This window comes from Neodiprion virginianus, chromosome 6 (assembly GCF_021901495.1).
Source record: "Neodiprion virginianus isolate iyNeoVirg1 chromosome 6, iyNeoVirg1.1, whole genome shotgun sequence".
NCBI lineage: Eukaryota > Metazoa > Arthropoda > Insecta > Hymenoptera > Diprionidae > Neodiprion > Neodiprion virginianus.
Window position 1 is genome coordinate 24,543,648 of NC_060882.1, and position 15,928 is coordinate 24,559,575.

Genomic DNA, 15,928 nt, shown 5'->3' on the forward strand with positions numbered 1-15,928 from the left:
CTAAGGCCGTTACACGATTGGAGCTGAGACCGATCGGCGCGTAATGGCTGCGCAGACGGAACCACTTACCGAATTGCCATTGCCCACGACGTCAGGCGTATTATTTCAAACCAGGTTCTAGGCCAGGTTCACTGATTAACTCAATGATTTACGAACAGTTTCTGAGCTAATTGATCATTAAAATTACAATAAACAGGTTAAAATGGGTACGCAATGATTTGGACTAACAGAGGCATAAGTCCTAGCTAAGTGTTAGATAAATTATATTGACTGTTTTGCCAGATACCTCGCAATACGTCACATCATGTATTATGCTTCTAACCTAAACTTACTGTTTCGTACGAACGTGATTTTTTGCCGGTAACTCCATTTGTAACATTAAATTATCCAACGAAAAAATGGCATGCCGTCAAGTGTTGAAAGCTATCATCAGAAGAACATGGCCTATAATGGTATCGTATTTTGAACTTTCAAGCTGCAGTCGAGACTTCCTAATTAAAGTCGTAAATTGAATATTATCACAGACTTGAACAATGTTATAAGAATTCTCAGCCAAAAAGATTTTCAAAATTTAGTTTCAAGATCTTCCATGACGCAGTCCAACTGTGTCCCCAAATAACATTGCCTGCATCTTTTAATATCCTATTTTTAGTATGCCTCGACAACATTGTTCGTTAACAGTACATCAACACAAAAACCATGTGCGGATCAAAAGCTAACTCTGGAGCCACCTGATTCTAAAACATTGTCCTACGATTATATGATAAAACAGTCGACAATAGACGCGGTAAACACGGCCTCACAAGTATTGACAGTTACATATTCTGCAATTGAATCGACAAGTAGAGATTATAGGTAAGATGCCAGTGAATTATAAAATTATAGCAATGTTACTACTCTGTAAACATGGTATATTAACAGCCATCAGGAACTTAGATTTAATAAGTAACTAATAATAATCAATAGAATATGGGTATGGAAATTCTACTCATGGTTTCATATTAAAAATTCAACAGAAATATGTTGACTAAATTGATCGTCCTCGTAAGAGAAACTTTAACTTATGAAGTGTGTGATTCACATTGGGATATGATTGTGGAAGTGCGAGCTGAGGTTCAACTTAAAAAGGAAATTCTTACAGTGAGAATATTTTCAATTATTCAACACTATTCTCATTAGTTACACCAAAATTTGAAAGATCTGGTTGGGTAGAGTTTACAATTTCCAAGTTAGGAAAAGTTTCAATAAGACCTTCTCATAAATTTTAGAAACTGATTGGCTTTATGGATTATGTTCACAAGATGGCTGTTGCTGCATCTGAAACAACATATCTAGCAGGCATGGATAATCTATCGACAACACTGTGCCAAAGAATTGATGATGCCTTGATAAATATGCAAAAAGAAATTGATCTCAACAAAGTACTGGAAGAAGAATACTGCCGAGTTCAACAACAGTGTATAATCAAATGTAGAGAACGATGTGAACATCAAGTTATTAAAACTAAAACCTGAAATTCAATTTTTAGCTTTTGACTTTTAATTAACATAATTCTAATTATCCATATTATGTACCTTAGAGCATCATTGTGACATTGAGAGTTGTTCTATTATCACAAGATGTACTTGGTTCTATTTATTTAATTCCCAAATATTTCATACCTTTTCATTGCAAAAAATTTAATCAATGCTATTAATGAGTTCATCATTGTGATGCATGACTAATTGAAATAGATCAATTAACTTAATCGCATGTTCCTTTACTAATTTCTCTGTTCTATTATCATTTCTATTACAGCTACGAAAGAAGACGTTTGGCAAAACCAGCAAGAGAGTCCGATTTCTACACCAACGCTCAATCCAGATTTAGACATGGATGAAATAGTTAATTCCGTTGATCCTTAGCTTCTATAGTTGTATTAGTACGTATTGTTATAACATTTTTAATAAATATATACTGATATTATACGTCTATGTTTCTGTCATATTCTGTAGCACTGGCAAATTATTTTTGTAATGACAGCAGAACTTGTGATCTGCACGTCATTAGGATAAAATGATAATTTAGTGAAGCATTTTATAGTGTTATTAATTTAATTCGAGGCATTTGCTGCCCTAAAGAAGTGTCAGTTAAACTTTAATAAATTCACATCAAAGCTCAAAACGAATAATAAATATATAATTTTGAAAACTGCCAGGAACTGTTAATATTATCTGAGAATAATTTTTTTAACAAATGCACTTTTATTCACCCAAATCAATAATAAATAACACATTTCACTGTCGAGATTATGAATAATTTTATAATGGAATGGAGTTTACAACGCTAGGTTGTATTTGTGTTAACATGCAAATACAGTACATGAATGACCAGTAATGCAAATTTTAGGATAGTATCAATAATCACATACATAAGTTTACATCATTACCAAATAACTCATTTGAGATATCTTGTCATAAAAATTACTAATCCTTTGTTTTGTCATGTTTCTGAATGTGGAACTACTTTGTTTGCATTGTATTCATGATATTTCTCGTGCTCTATAGTAACTGGAATGATATTTAAGAAATGACTATTTCCGTTTTCAATTTTGATAGACAATGTCAATCTAAAGTTGTGCGTTGTTCAACGATTATTATTCGAAAAATATAAGAGCACTGCACCCTTCTTTGTTACTCTAAACGAGATGATATTTTAAAAAGTTACAAATTTAAGTTATATCAATTAACTTTCATATATTTATTGTATTTAAATTGTTCATCATTCCAATTGCTACTATGATTCATTCTCGATCTCTTCTTTAACCAAGCCTAATAACTGAAATTTTATATGACCCCAGGCATTTACGAATTCTAGACTAAGAATCTCACTGGTAACTCAAGCTTTACATACTTTCAACCAATTTATGTTTTTTACGACTGGTTTGAAAAGAACATGATGAAATAATTGTACAGTTTCTTAGAAAGCGGAGAAGAACTGATACCAAACCGATGATGTAAAATATTAATGACAAAAAAGGAGTTATGCTCTAAGGGACAAAACTTCTTTTACTTCAAAGAAGCACGGAATATTATCATCTGCTATGTAAAGACTGATTTATCACACTTTTTTCCTTGCCTCAATATATTCTATGTGAGATAGAAAATTCAATATAGAATTCAGCGTTTCAAGTTACATCAGAGAATTAAATAATAATCTTCTGCATGGGTCTCCAGGACTTTTAACACATGTACTTGATCGTTGAAATGTGCAGATAATGAATAATTCGCTAACACACACATCATTCAAACGTTACTTAAAATTCATACATTTTTAAATACATTTTTCACTTATAATTCTTGGTGCGGCTCCTCTTGATTAGGTTTATCCTTAGTCTTCACTGGATCAGGTTCTGGCAACTGTAATGTCTCCCCAGTTTCATTCTGCGAATGTTTTTCACTACCAATTTCAATGCTGCCATCATCTGTTTCACCTTTGCTTTCAACATTACTATTTTGTTCTTCCTCTACAACTCCGTCATCTTTGTCTTCTTCTTCTTCTTCTTTTGTCTTTACAGGTGCTTCGTCTGCAGTAGCTGGAACCTCTGCCGTTTCAGAACCGTCTGGTACTTCTGCTGTAGCCTCGTCTGATTTATCAGTTGTTTTATTCTTTGCTGGTTCTTCTTCCTTTGGCTTGGGCCTCCAAATTTTTGCTTTGTTTACCAAATACTTTACTTCCCTATCCAGAATTGCCATTTTATTTGCAATATCGCGAACTGTATATTTCACAGGTTCATATAAAGGTATATCCGCTAATTCTTTCACGACCTTATCATGCCATTCCTGTATAACACGAATAAAATTAGGTAATTCATTTATTCAATTTTTAATTACCCTAAATTACAAATATTTTCTGGCTATCTTACCTGCGTTTCATTAATAGTTTTTTGAAGAGTTTCCAACTCGACTTGGGTAAATATTTCACTGCTGGAGGTCACGTTTGCCACCTTTTCAAGGAACGTAGTACTGCCATGAATCATGGAAACCATTCCCTTCAAAGCTTCTGGCCTCTCTTTATGTTCAAAAACTCTTGCATACAAGTCATTTGTCAATCCTTTCAGTTCCGCCAATTTTTGTTCATAAGTGTCAGCATCTGCGTCATATCCATCCTCATACAGCCAATCAGAAATTGTCGAACAAGCGGCTAAAATCTTTTCAGATTCCTCAGGTATTGTAGCTTCGGAATATTCTGGCAATTGCAATTTCTGTTGTGCATCAATAACAAATGCCTCGAGACTGTTCAGAGCTCTTTCGCGTCTAGTTCTTTCTAAATCATGGTGATTTAGAGCCTCAATTCTGAAAAATGCATTAATTACATGTTTTCAAGTGCTTATAAGAAATTATTTTTATAATACTAACTTTTTCGTTGATTCTGCGAGCTTTGGTCCCTCTAGAGTCTTTGGTCCTAGCCTAACTTCAGTGGACGGGATTGGCTCTTTGAGGGTAACTAGGCTGGGTTTTTTTTCCTTTTCTATCTTCTCAGTTTTATTACTCGGTTTATTTTCAGTTGTTTGAGTCTCATTTTGATTCTGTGGCTTTGCATCTGCTTCTTTTTGTACACCAAGTTGATCTGGGTCTTCGTGAACTGGTTTAATATCTTCTTTTGATGGTTCTTCAACCTTTTCGGCTGGTTCTTTGTCATCTGATCCTGAGAATTAAAAATAACAGTGAATGAGTTCTGTTCTGTATTATAACTTCGAGAGTAACAAATGATAGAACAAGCAACCAAAAGGCTACGAAATATACCGAATAGAGATTTAATTTCTGGCAAACATGGACAAGAAATTGTAGACAAAGGTTGTGCAAAATAAATATGGAATATACCAAAATCGGATATGTTATTGATAAAAAAAACTTCGCAATAATGATTGTGCATTGAAAATGAATGAGTGATTGACAAAAAATGGTCGTGTCACTATAATCATTTGAAATATTTTGTACATGTGGTGTATTTATAAAAAAAATAAAATAAAAAAATACCCAATAAGATAGCAAAAGCAGTATATACTTAGTATTTACATGACGATAGCAATCTCAAATTTATTTGTTCCTGAAGGTATCCAAACAGGCCAAAACTTTTGTCCGACAGATATGTCTTCAAACGAAATAAATGCTGGAGCACCATTTTTATTTTCTTTATGATGCAAAGTTTGCGAAAGAATGAACGTAAACTATAGTTATAATTTTAAAGCAGTCAAGAATTAGTACATTTTTTTATGTAAGTAGTGGACATAAGCAAATCGGTACATTTAGCTGTTACACTGCTATAGGAGAGAAAAGAAAGTTCTCTGCCATAGACAAACTACAAATTAGGCTAATTTAGATAACAGAAACGAATGCACACACAAGCAATCTTCTTGAAAGTAAAGAATAAATAAATAAAGAAACAAGGTAATAAACAAAAAAAAATTGAATGTACGACCATTTTCTGCAAGGCAGGTAACACAAACCTGCAAACAGTTTACTTATAGTGGAGCCAAGCTTTGAAAAAGTACCCTCTTCTTCCTCAGCTGCAACAACTGTTTTTTCAAACACTAATTCAACATTAGCCAAATTTAAAACTCCACTGTCATCCATTGCAAAGTGCGCCTTGATTCCTTTGCTTTCAGTTCCTTCATTGGCATGCTTACTCAAAGCATCAGCTATGCCGCTCAGAGAAATTATTGACAAATTCGTATTACCAACAGCCCTATTAATCAGTAAAATTAATATGGTTAAAAAAGTTCAATATTTCATGAATTTCCAAGAACTCGAATGAAGATAATGCTACGAAAAATTAACAAGGTTATATATTTTATAACAGAATAAATTCTTACGCCATTTCATCGGCGGGCAAATATTCCAACTCAGCATAATTCACGCTGAATTCAAAGTCATCGGTATGTTTATTAAAAGTAATTATCTTCTTCTGCGGATAAGCATTCATTCTGTTGAACAGCATTCTTCGAACCTGTAGGAATTCGTTTTGTTGTTCAAAGAGTTTATGAAATTTTCCAGGCACTTTTAGCTTTTTTAACTAAAAACGAGGAAATAAGTCGAGGGTTTTATTTAAAGAATTCAATGTAATCCTATAACCTGAGTTAGTGGCATCCAAACAGCTGCAAGTGTTAGTCAATTTTGACCAATACCTCGAAATATTATAATGAGTGGTAAGTTTGGATACTTTAAACTGATGTACTTATTCAAATATTACTTGCCCTTTTAGTTGCCCCGTCCACAGTTCTGTCGAAGACAATTTGAATGGGGAATAGTACTGCATCTTTGGTGATAAATTTCTTGACTTTAAAACCTTGGCTAAGATCAGCAGCTTTGTATACAGCACCCATGGCTGCAGCCTCATCAGTATTGATGTTTTTAGATAATTCAAGCTTCACAAATTCCGTCAATTTTTCTTGTACCTTAGGTACACGAGTACCAGCTCCCACCAAAACGATTTGAGAGATAATATCCATAGTTAAAGCTGTAATTGAATGGAATATCAAACATTGTGAGAAATTTAAAAACGTTGGGATTAATTCAGAAAATATTTGCACAAAAGCAGACCTGAAGTCTCTAATGCAGTCTTGATTGGCCTTGCAACACGTTCAAACAAATCTGCGCACAGTTCTTCTAATTTCTCCCGAGTGACTTGTACGCGGAAATCTTTTTCATCAAGCAATCCTTCAATTTGTGCATAATGATCAGCATTTGCACTCAAAACATTTTTCACACGTCCAGCTTCTTTGAAAAGTTTAGCCATGGCACGTGGACTATCGAAAACAGAATTTGGCGTCTTTTTCATGGCATCAAACTCCTTGGCCAAATAATTCTGGAGACGAATTTGCATCTCAAGGCCTCCAAGTGTTCGATCATACCCAACACCCAGAATGCTAACCTGAGGATTGGTTTCAACGTAACCTTTTTCTTTTGTTTTCACATTTTGATATCCAACAACAGTTGCTGTCGTACTACTGGCCCCCATATCGAAAAACATAATGTACTGAGTAGTCTCGTTGATTTCTTTTCTTCGAAAGATTCCATAATTCAAAGCTACAGCTGTATAATCATTTATAAGCTGTAAAACCTTTAATCCGGCAATATCGGCTGCTTGAAGCAGTGCCTTTCTTTCAGCCTGATTGAAAAATCCAGGCACTGTAATTACAGCCTCATTTATTTTTTGACCGGCAGATGTTTCAGCAAACTCTTTTCCTTTGTACAAGATTTGAGCGAGTAATTCTTCAGGTGTATAAAATGTCTCCTCATCGTGCTTAAAAATAATCGTTTCACGTTCTTCATCCGCAAGAATCTCATAGTAAGGAAATCTTGTTTGATATAATTTAACCAATGGATGATCGATCGATTTGCCCAAAAGATCCAAGATGTAGGAATAGCTGTTTTTAGGAAATCGTACAGCGACAACCTGCGCATCTTCTCCAAAGGTACGCTCTCCATTTCTAAATGCGATTGTTACCGGAGTTTTCCTTTTAGATTCTTTGTTTAGAGCTATTTCCATCGGCACTCCAGGCTGAATAATAGATTGACGAATGAAAATGCAGTTTAACAAAAGGAAACAAAAGAATTTGTTATATTTGGATTTAAACTATCTACATAATCAAGTCTGGAAGTGCCATGTGACAATCCACATTTACTAAACGTGGTACTCAATAATTCCAATACAATACTACCAAAAATGAACTTTATACAATTTACATGGCACTTTGAAATCATTTCCTTCATTGAACAAAGTATGTATCGTTTAAATAGGTCAGTAGTAAAAAATACCGAGCGATTCTTTAAACATATTGAATGGTAAGAGATTGAATCGCAATACATAAATAATAACTGAGCACTATGACTGGATAGAAAATAGAACAGAATTGTATATAAATACAATTAGTAGTGTTTACTCACCGATACGATGGCAACTTTCATCCATTCGCTGCCAAAGTCGATGCTCATAACAGCAACTCCATGAGTACTGTCAATGAATATATTGAGAGCGAGAAAAGCCAGTGAAACGGCAAGCATTCTCTTACGATTCATTTTGCACTAAAAAAATGATGATGACTAGTATTAGTTAGGATATTCAGAAAATTAGATTATTGCGATGAGCAAGGCTGTCATGCTGTCAAATTTGGTTAAGACTACCGGCCGGACAAAGCATACAATTCTCGACGATTTTGACATACCGTTTATCTAATAATGAAGTGTAACGCTTCCTTCTCAACAAACAGCACTAACGGATCATTGGAAATAATGTACAGTTTGTATTTGCGGATAAAAACAGATATTGCTCCGCACTGGACTTTTACTCTACTTCTCCAAGCTTCTGTCGGCTGCAAGGGCCATGTGTTTGTGTGGCGAAATCGGATTGGTCGAATTACTTGTCACAAGCCATTGCTATTGGTCCCCGTTGACCAATCAAAATTCTATAACAGTAAAAAAATTCTCCCGCAGTATTCGTAACTCAATGCGCAAGCTGCAATCATGAATTACCAAGTACTATAACCAAAAAAATGTTGAACCTTTCTGATTGAAAAAATCAATTAATTCTCCTCATAATATAACATGATCACCTCCGACAGCCAAGTATGAACGATACTTTCAATTACGAGTATCGAATATATATTTTGATAATATCAAGTATAAATATATAAGTTAATATCGCGCCATCAATTAATGAGATAGTACATTTTATTTTGCTTTCTATCCATAATTCAAAGTACTTAGAATTTTGTTCACCCTGACCACAACGTGTGGAAACTTGGAAAGCAATAAGAAGTCTCTGCAAAATATCAGGACATACAAGAGAGTAGATTACATTTAGAATACACACATAAACAAAAGATTCACGATAATCATCTTTGAAAATTATTGCAATTTAATATTTATTACAAGTTCAGCTGTAATAAGCACTTATTAAATGCGCAGTATTATTATACATACTTATAATAAGTAGGCGGTAGCTGAGTACTACACATAAATAACCATATTTCGTAATATTTTTTACAATTACTGTTTTAGATACACATCGTATAGTTACGAAATATCTGTGAGAGATTGAGAATAGAAATATTACCTTAGTTAAAATAAATATAATAGTAATGTATTAGCTGTTCAACCCCACTGATCTTCTGAACGACCAAACTTGTAAGTCAATGATCCCACGAATATAAATACGTTCTGTAAAAAAAGCCCAACCCCAGGCCAGGTATGCGACACATCTGTAAGTTGAAAATGTTAATCCAATAAAATAGATTATATCAACGAAACTGCACTGATGTGCATTTTCTCAAGATGTATTGTCATAAATGACAAAATGAAAGTAGTTTTTTCTTGGCGGTTCAAAACTCTCGCATTGAACTAACCCTTTCTGATAAAGTCAGTAAATAAAATCCAACATGCTGCTATTACTGCCGCAAATCCCATGACGAAGCCGATAAACAGCCAACCTCTGGCACCCTTGACCCCAAGGCATCCTCCATTATATGCATCTCCTCTAATCTGAGCATTAGTTACTGAATTAACCCTGGAAAAAAAATATGTGTCATACACCTGAGTAGACAGCATAATTTTTTATGGACTGGCATAGGTTACTAATCCTTACTTACATGAAAAGCGATATGGTACCAAACACTCCGCACACGTGATATGCGTCAAGCATTAAATAGGGATATTTAGCTTGAGCATCAATTATGAACCACCATCCCATGAAAAACTGTAATTAATTAAAAATCATATTCAAAATTACATTGTTTTCAATTATTCATCACTTGGTGACACGAGATCATTTTAACATTAAACAAAAATACCGTACTGACAAACACAATGCTAATACTGTTACACGAACTGAACATATAAATTTTTGGTATATTCTGACATCGACTGCCAGTATGGAAATTCTAGCAGAAGAGGAACGAACCCAACTTATAATCCATAAAAATGAGACACAGGAGTGCCGACAATGGCCGCAGTCAATAACAAGACTCTGCCTGGATTTTATTGTATTAATTAACGATAAGGAATAACAGTTGACGAGTCTGCTAAAATATAATTACAACAGTGTTGTCATTGTCATGTGACAGTTTAGTAAATTAGATAAAAGAAGGCAAGTTTTGGAAATTGCTCATAAAATGAAGCAATTATCAATCCAACTGTCTATCATTACAAAATCTATTCAAATATATTTCTTATCTATGGGGCTTGAAATGATGGCAGTTAATTTCACTTTTTGTTTGAATTATCGTATAGAATCGTACAGAAAAGAAGACAAAATATATTATTTTTACCAATGTTCCAGCAAGCATGGACATCAAAGAATTTCGTTTCTCACCACCGTCAAACCAAACACACGCCGGAATTTGGATATTTTCGAGACAGGAGGCCATGGTTCTTATAAATGTTCAACCCTTCCGTCGACCCTTGTATCAATAATTACTACAAGTCTTTTTTAACCTAAAACACAAATGACAGCGCGAATAATGTCAGAATACCAGAAATCGCATTGTCTGCAGCGTCTGCAGTGTTTGTGGCGCTTTTTCATGAACGGCAAAAGTGATAAACTAAAGTACTGTGTAGTCAAGTGAGCGATGAAATGTGAGAATAAATGTTAAAATTTGAAAATAGAAGAGATAACTAACACTGTGCGGGTGAATTCAGGGCCAGATAACATATTTGAAACGATTTCCCGCATCAAATCTTTTTGCTCCTGTTATTTCGTAGATCTGAAATAATTCTACTAATATCAATCACAATCGTTTCACGTCGGTTAGATACTTGTTTTGAATCAAGCGCCGAAACGTCCATGAATCATACCGCTGAGTCGCTCTTAGTTCGCTCATACGCGAATATAGCTATATTTTTTTATCGACAACAACAAGAGTATCTGATTAGTTGAGTTATGCTTACAGCTGCGGTTAGCAAAAATAGAAAGCAGCGAACAAAGCCATCTCCGAGTGTAAATGAAACAAGCGAACAGATGTTTCCGTATCGGAAGCGATCACTGACAGGTGGCGACGGCTAGGCCAGCGATAGCTAAACAAAAAGTTTTCAAACGCGCTAAACGCGGCCAACACGGCTCCGTCAAAATTTACCCCATTAGCTGTTTAAAATCGTAAGAAATTCCGCGAGTCTTTGCAACCGCCTAAATCGTATCGATCAGCCACTTAATACCGATTGTAGTATAAACAAATCCTCAGTGAATATTCACTCCGCAATATTAATATGACATCGTACTTGAAATTTTCCGCTCCTGACGTACCGCTGCTAAGGTTCAGTGCTCGACCGGCGTTGCATTTGTGTTTAACAGACGGTTCATCGCACAGTTCACAAGATCATTGTGAATAGAAAACAAAAAATATGAGCGTAAGTTTAAGTGTTTATTGGAAAACACCCACGCACCAGAGAATTACACATACAACGAGATTACAGTCATATCTCGTTCACAATTAATGCACGGCAGAATTTTTAGTAATACTCACGAGAAAAAATCAATTTCTTTGTTATTCTTTATATTTAATTTCGTGTTATATGTCCATAGTTTAATTTGCCATATCGTAGATTTCGTTATTCTTAATTACCTGGTTCAATAAAATTATCATGTCGCTTAATATTTGTTTGGTCTAATTTCCATAACCTAACTCTTGGTAATTTATAAAACCTGAATCGAGCGTAACTGGGGTGGATACGAGAAATTTTTGATGCAAGTAACTTGACCTAACTCGATGAAATATTACTTTTTTAAAAAAATTGTACGATATTTTTTGACGCGCAATTTTAATTTTACAGCTTGAAACATCAATCCCCGTTTATGCTAAATAATAACTGCGGAATATCCGTAATTGATATTCAAAGTATGAGCAGATTGCGGAGCAATATGGCGCTGAACAAAGTAATCAGCTGATTCTTATAAGTGATAATTATGCGTACATCAGGGTACGGACATGTTCTTGCAGACAGTCAGGCGTTTATAGTGGTGCGGGGGCATTAGTACGGAATTGAAAGATGCAATAAAAATAAACTTTTCTCACTAATTACACCTCTGTCAGATCAGCATATTTTCAACCGCCCAATAGCGTCTATCGATATTTTATATTCCATTATAGCAAGTAGGCATAATGATATGCGAATATTGGGGGAAAAGAAAGAAAACTTAATAACTATTTCGCGATAATGGATCATTTTATTAATGTTATATGGTCACATTGATGTAGATAATAATCTTGTACTTAATAACAGAAGGGAAAGAAGCCTGGAGATAAGATCAAACGGTGTGACAAGGCACCAATACGAGTCAACGAAACGCGAAATGGGGATAAACATTCTACGGAATACTGGACTGCCCCAGCAAGTGGGATAATTTACACCACCGGGCCGAGAAGAGTGCGTTCAAAGTCTGCCAATTCTAATTGTAAAACGGCATCAAAGTTGGCGTCAGCGCGGGTCTTGAGCCCGGAAAGTGAAACGAGAGATTTAAATGGAAAAGTACAGGCAATTAAAAAAAAGGGGAGCCTGTGTTGTGTGTTAGATGAAGAAAATCGGGACAATATTCAGTATCAGCTGCCATCGTCACCATTTTTGCATACTCACGGGAGGCGGTATGAAGAAAAAGAATTTACTGAACAGTCCAGAAAGGCGAAAAAGGTATCGAGCCTCGATACCGATGCGGCTAGTTCAAGAGACCCAACTTACGTATTGCGGAAAGAAATACACGATTGGAAAGTTCACGAAGCTCTGACTAACAGAGTCGAAAATCTCCTGAGCGAAATTGAGACAACGTCACCACCCGAAGACCGCAGTAAGTTGAACATTCCACTTTCTTTTTTTACCTTATTCGCATCGGTTGATGTTCTATTATTAAACATTTTTGATTGTAGCCAAAGCTCCGCGAACATCGGCTAGAACTCGAATGAAAGCTTCCGATAAACTTCCACCTGACTTGCGAGAAAAAAGTACCGCAAACGTTATTGGGTAAGTACTTTACTACTGCAGCTATCGTAACGCGAATGAATTGCAATCATGCAAAGTTCTGTAAATTTACAAGAACACGAGGCGTGATTATAAATCATGTCATACATGTTTTTTACTATCAGTTGCGAAACTAATTTATTGAGAAAAAATTGTATTGAAACAAGAAGAATCTGCATCTAGATGAAGTATTACCGTCAGTTTGACTCGGTATTTCGTGGCACATATTTTTTTCCAATATTATAATTCTCTATTTTTCTAATGCGATTACAAAAAGAAAATTATTTGGAACGATTGTTAAATACAATCTGTAGAGGAGCAGATGTAACTTTTTCTTTAATCCACGCGATCTATTTATGGATTAATAAAAATTTCAATGGAGTACCGGGTATATGACGATACGTCGGTACATATACGTAATATTATGCATATATAACTATATTATCAAATTCCCTGCGGTGTTGGCAAAACCCGTTCGGAGAACAGCTGAGCGTAATTTTATTTTATTTAATTTTTTTCTTCGCTTTCTTTCGAGTTGCAATAAAAATTCGAAATCCGGAAAGAATTATTATATGTATAGTAATAACGTTACTATAAAAACCTAATAAAGAAAACCGGATTTCACCGTAGCTAATTATTGAATTGAATCAGAATTCAAGTTATTTTATAGGATAAAAATGTCGCAGCTACGTCGAGTTTGTATTTATGGTTATCGTTTATCTACAGTGTGTTATATGTATGCACGTTGTATACGCTGACGAAACTGGTATTCGCGATGTAAGCTAATGTCGTGTCGCGTGCGGTGAGTTACGTCATATTATACGATTGAATGAATTAAACCATACAGAAACGTATTGAAAAACTTTTTTCAAGGTAAGTGAGTCACTCGTTTGCTTTTAACACTTCGACACCGCACTACTTTTGCAAACTTCTCATCGGTAATACCCCGCACTCCATGATCCCTGATGCAAAGATCAGAGGATGACAGTGAAAAGCATATTGTACATTATTCACCGTTTATTTACTCGAATCAAATGAATACCGCACATTATTTTTTTTACTCTCTGTCAATGCTGAATCATTTTTTTTCTCATTGTCTCGCTTACTCAACTAACTGTACTTGCAAATAAAAACAAATTTCTCATTCGCGTTCTATAGCGTGAGTATTTGCAGGAATACTCGGCGTAGAGTCCGGCTAAATTTTTCATGATATAATAAAATTGAATTTGATTTCGAATTGCGTGGTTTTTCGAAAATTCTAAAGCTTGTCGCCGAATGATATTGCGTAAACGTATTTTTTGACTGATTTCTATAGGATTTCGATCGATTTCTTTCTCTACAACCTAAAAAATTGCATTATACCTACGTTTCGGGATGAGACGAAAACGTTTCGGACGTTAACCAGGCAGAGCGAAAAATGCATCATCGATAGCTGCATCCTGCAGACAGCTTTCCATAATGAGGTTGCCTCGGCACGGGTCTGTCTGTGGTTCGTACGATACGTCATCTTGGAATTTTCGAAAGTCTCAATAACCGGTTCTGACGTGTATCTTACGTACAGAATAAGCATACAGATCTTAAATATACGACGCGTAACGTCTCTACACGTGATTAATATACAACGTTACATGGACTTTTATATCCTTCGACCGCAATAATTGCGAGTCCCCTACTAAACTGCGACTAGCGAGAGTAAAGAATGATGTTCTCCTTAACCCCACGCTAAAATACCTGAACCGTCAGTATTCTTGGGTTTATAGAAGAAACCCTCGCTACACGCATTGCAGGTATCAAAGGAATGAGATTTTGAGTATGAATTGACGAATAGAAAAATTCTCATTTCTATTATACCCAGATTCGTATAACTTTGCGCGACAATGAATGGAGAAAAGCACGAGCCAGATGATACGCTATTTACTGATATACGTTCGTTATCTATTTAAAGAGAGACCTGTTTCTGAAACTCAGTCACGGCTAAAAAATGCTAATGACAACAGTGCTGTAGGTTAGTGAGAACAATGGGCGATCCTTGATTGCGTGTCAACAATGCCGAGCACGTTTCGTAGTAAAAATATTTTCAGCCCTGCGCCACGCCTCCAATATCAAACGAAGCATTAACTCCAAAAGCGAATCGATAAAGCGTATTTTATAGCCCATGCGTTAATGATTGCCTTGTCTTTACCGACGCGTGCTGAAAACAAATAATAACAATAACGAAATAACGCTGCGAATATCGTACATGCACGTGAACACACATTCAGATACACGGCCATTAGGATACATTTATTTCACTGCACGGACAAACATATTGAATCGTGCCAAAAATCGTCAATGTAAATTCAGGCTCTGTTCGTGAATTTCAACCGATATTCTCCTCCTCCTCCTCCTCGATCCTCCTCCATCTCGTTCTCTCATTAAATCTCTGCTCTGGAAAGCGTTACCTCGAGTGTTTCGAGACGTCACACCCGATTCGTACACAGAGGCGAGGTAACCGGTCTTTGCGATTAAAAATTTACAACTCCCACCTCGATGCCCCGTCGATTCCAGTATGTTAATACTCCCAATATAGGTTTGCGCTGCCTGTAAGCAGCTATAATGTATGTACAGACACCGCGATTCCCGCAACGGTCCGTCGTCATCGTCGTCGTTAGAGCAGCATCGGCACGATCAGCAACGTAGAAGCGGCAGCGAGGGGCCGAGAGCGGGGAAAAATTGGAAAGTTTGCGAGAGTAGAAGCGATAACAACAACGGGGACGAAAAAAAAAAAATAATAAAAAAGCCGAAAAACAAAGCAATGAAAAAATAGAGACTAGTCGGCTCTGTAGGCGGTCGCGGCTTTCGAGCGTTCGCGTTATCGTGGAGCAGTTTAACGGGGAGGGCGTGAACGTGGGCTCGGTCAAAATAACGCGATTTTTACGTAAGCGGCGGGTTGCGTCTGCGCCTCT

General features: G+C 35.9%; 4 protein-coding genes across 7 annotated transcripts in view; 2 read left to right on the top strand and 2 right to left on the bottom strand.

The window, feature by feature from the left end:
• Nucleotides 1-120: 120 nt before the first annotated feature.
• LOC124307537 (uncharacterized) lies at nucleotides 121-1,973 on the top strand. 3 transcript variants are annotated; one of them, XM_046769308.1, is made up of 5 exons: nucleotides 121-452; nucleotides 653-855; nucleotides 1,017-1,140; nucleotides 1,269-1,482; nucleotides 1,798-1,973. In XM_046769308.1, the coding sequence occupies exons 1-5, from the start codon at nucleotides 399-401 to the stop codon at nucleotides 1,902-1,904; spliced, it is 702 nt and encodes a 233-aa protein (XP_046625264.1). In that variant the 5' UTR covers nucleotides 121-398; the 3' UTR covers nucleotides 1,905-1,973. The 3 variants fall into 3 exon arrangements, with proteins under 3 accessions (XP_046625264.1, XP_046625265.1, XP_046625266.1); XM_046769309.1 differs by having other exon boundaries at nucleotides 129-452; nucleotides 1,269-1,470; XM_046769310.1 differs by having other exon boundaries at nucleotides 129-452; nucleotides 1,302-1,482.
• Nucleotides 1,974-2,274: 301 nt separating this feature from the next.
• LOC124307532 (hypoxia up-regulated protein 1) lies at nucleotides 2,275-8,368 on the bottom strand. Of its 2 annotated transcripts, none has more exons than XM_046769300.1 (9): nucleotides 8,207-8,368; nucleotides 7,929-8,066; nucleotides 6,582-7,542; nucleotides 6,236-6,498; nucleotides 5,855-5,988; nucleotides 5,534-5,727; nucleotides 4,398-4,686; nucleotides 3,905-4,334; nucleotides 2,275-3,821 (listed from the first exon to the last, which is right to left on the bottom strand). In XM_046769300.1, the coding sequence occupies exons 2-9, from the start codon at nucleotides 8,058-8,060 to the stop codon at nucleotides 3,330-3,332; spliced, it is 2,895 nt and encodes a 964-aa protein (XP_046625256.1). In that variant the 5' UTR covers nucleotides 8,061-8,066; nucleotides 8,207-8,368; the 3' UTR covers nucleotides 2,275-3,329. The 2 variants fall into 2 exon arrangements, with proteins under 2 accessions (XP_046625256.1, XP_046625255.1); XM_046769299.1 differs by having other exon boundaries at nucleotides 5,489-5,727.
• A 497-nt stretch (nucleotides 8,369-8,865) lies between these two features.
• LOC124307538 (transmembrane protein 50A) lies at nucleotides 8,866-10,443 on the bottom strand. The gene is made up of 4 exons (XM_046769311.1): nucleotides 10,307-10,443; nucleotides 9,629-9,735; nucleotides 9,386-9,546; nucleotides 8,866-9,241 (listed from the first exon to the last, which is right to left on the bottom strand). The coding sequence occupies exons 1-4, from the start codon at nucleotides 10,403-10,405 to the stop codon at nucleotides 9,135-9,137; spliced, it is 474 nt and encodes a 157-aa protein (XP_046625267.1). The 5' UTR covers nucleotides 10,406-10,443; the 3' UTR covers nucleotides 8,866-9,134.
• A 23-nt stretch (nucleotides 10,444-10,466) lies between these two features.
• The window catches only part of LOC124307530 (uncharacterized), a 48,940-nt gene continuing 43,478 nt past the window's right edge, over nucleotides 10,467-15,928 (top strand). Inside the window, exons 1-3 of the mRNA XM_046769295.1 lie at nucleotides 10,467-11,381; nucleotides 12,255-12,813; nucleotides 12,893-12,986. Coding sequence (XP_046625251.1) covers nucleotides 11,376-11,381; nucleotides 12,255-12,813; nucleotides 12,893-12,986 — 659 coding nt within the window. The 5' untranslated portion in view covers nucleotides 10,467-11,375. The remainder of the gene's footprint in view (nucleotides 11,382-12,254; nucleotides 12,814-12,892; nucleotides 12,987-15,928) is intronic.

Excerpts from the sequence above, each read along its gene's own strand:
- LOC124307538 (XM_046769311.1), bottom strand. The coding sequence starts at position 10,405 with ATGGCCTCCTGTCTCGAAAATATCCAAATTCCGGCGTGTGTTTGGTTT. Across the intron at positions 9,736-10,306 it reads CCATGCTTGCTGGAACATTG|TTTTTCATGGGATGGTGGTT; the intron begins GTAAAAATAATA and ends AATTAATTACAG. Across the intron at positions 9,547-9,628 it reads GGTACCATATCGCTTTTCAT|GGTTAATTCAGTAACTAATG; the intron begins GTAAGTAAGGAT and ends TTTTTTTTCCAG.
- LOC124307537 (XM_046769308.1), top strand. The coding sequence starts at position 399 with ATGGCATGCCGTCAAGTGTTGAAAGCTATCATCAGAAGAACATGGCCT. Across the intron at positions 1,141-1,268 it reads TTAAAAAGGAAATTCTTACA|AAACTGATTGGCTTTATGGA; the intron begins GTGAGAATATTT and ends CATAAATTTTAG. Across the intron at positions 1,483-1,797 it reads AATCAAATGTAGAGAACGAT|CTACGAAAGAAGACGTTTGG; the intron begins GTGAACATCAAG and ends TTTCTATTACAG.
- LOC124307532 (XM_046769299.1), bottom strand. The coding sequence starts at position 8,060 with ATGAATCGTAAGAGAATGCTTGCCGTTTCACTGGCTTTTCTCGCTCTC. Across the intron at positions 5,989-6,235 it reads TGGACGGGGCAACTAAAAGG|GTTCGAAGAATGCTGTTCAA; the intron begins GCAAGTAATATT and ends GAATTCCTACAG. Across the intron at positions 3,822-3,904 it reads AAACTATTAATGAAACGCAG|GAATGGCATGATAAGGTCGT; the intron begins GTAAGATAGCCA and ends CGTGTTATACAG.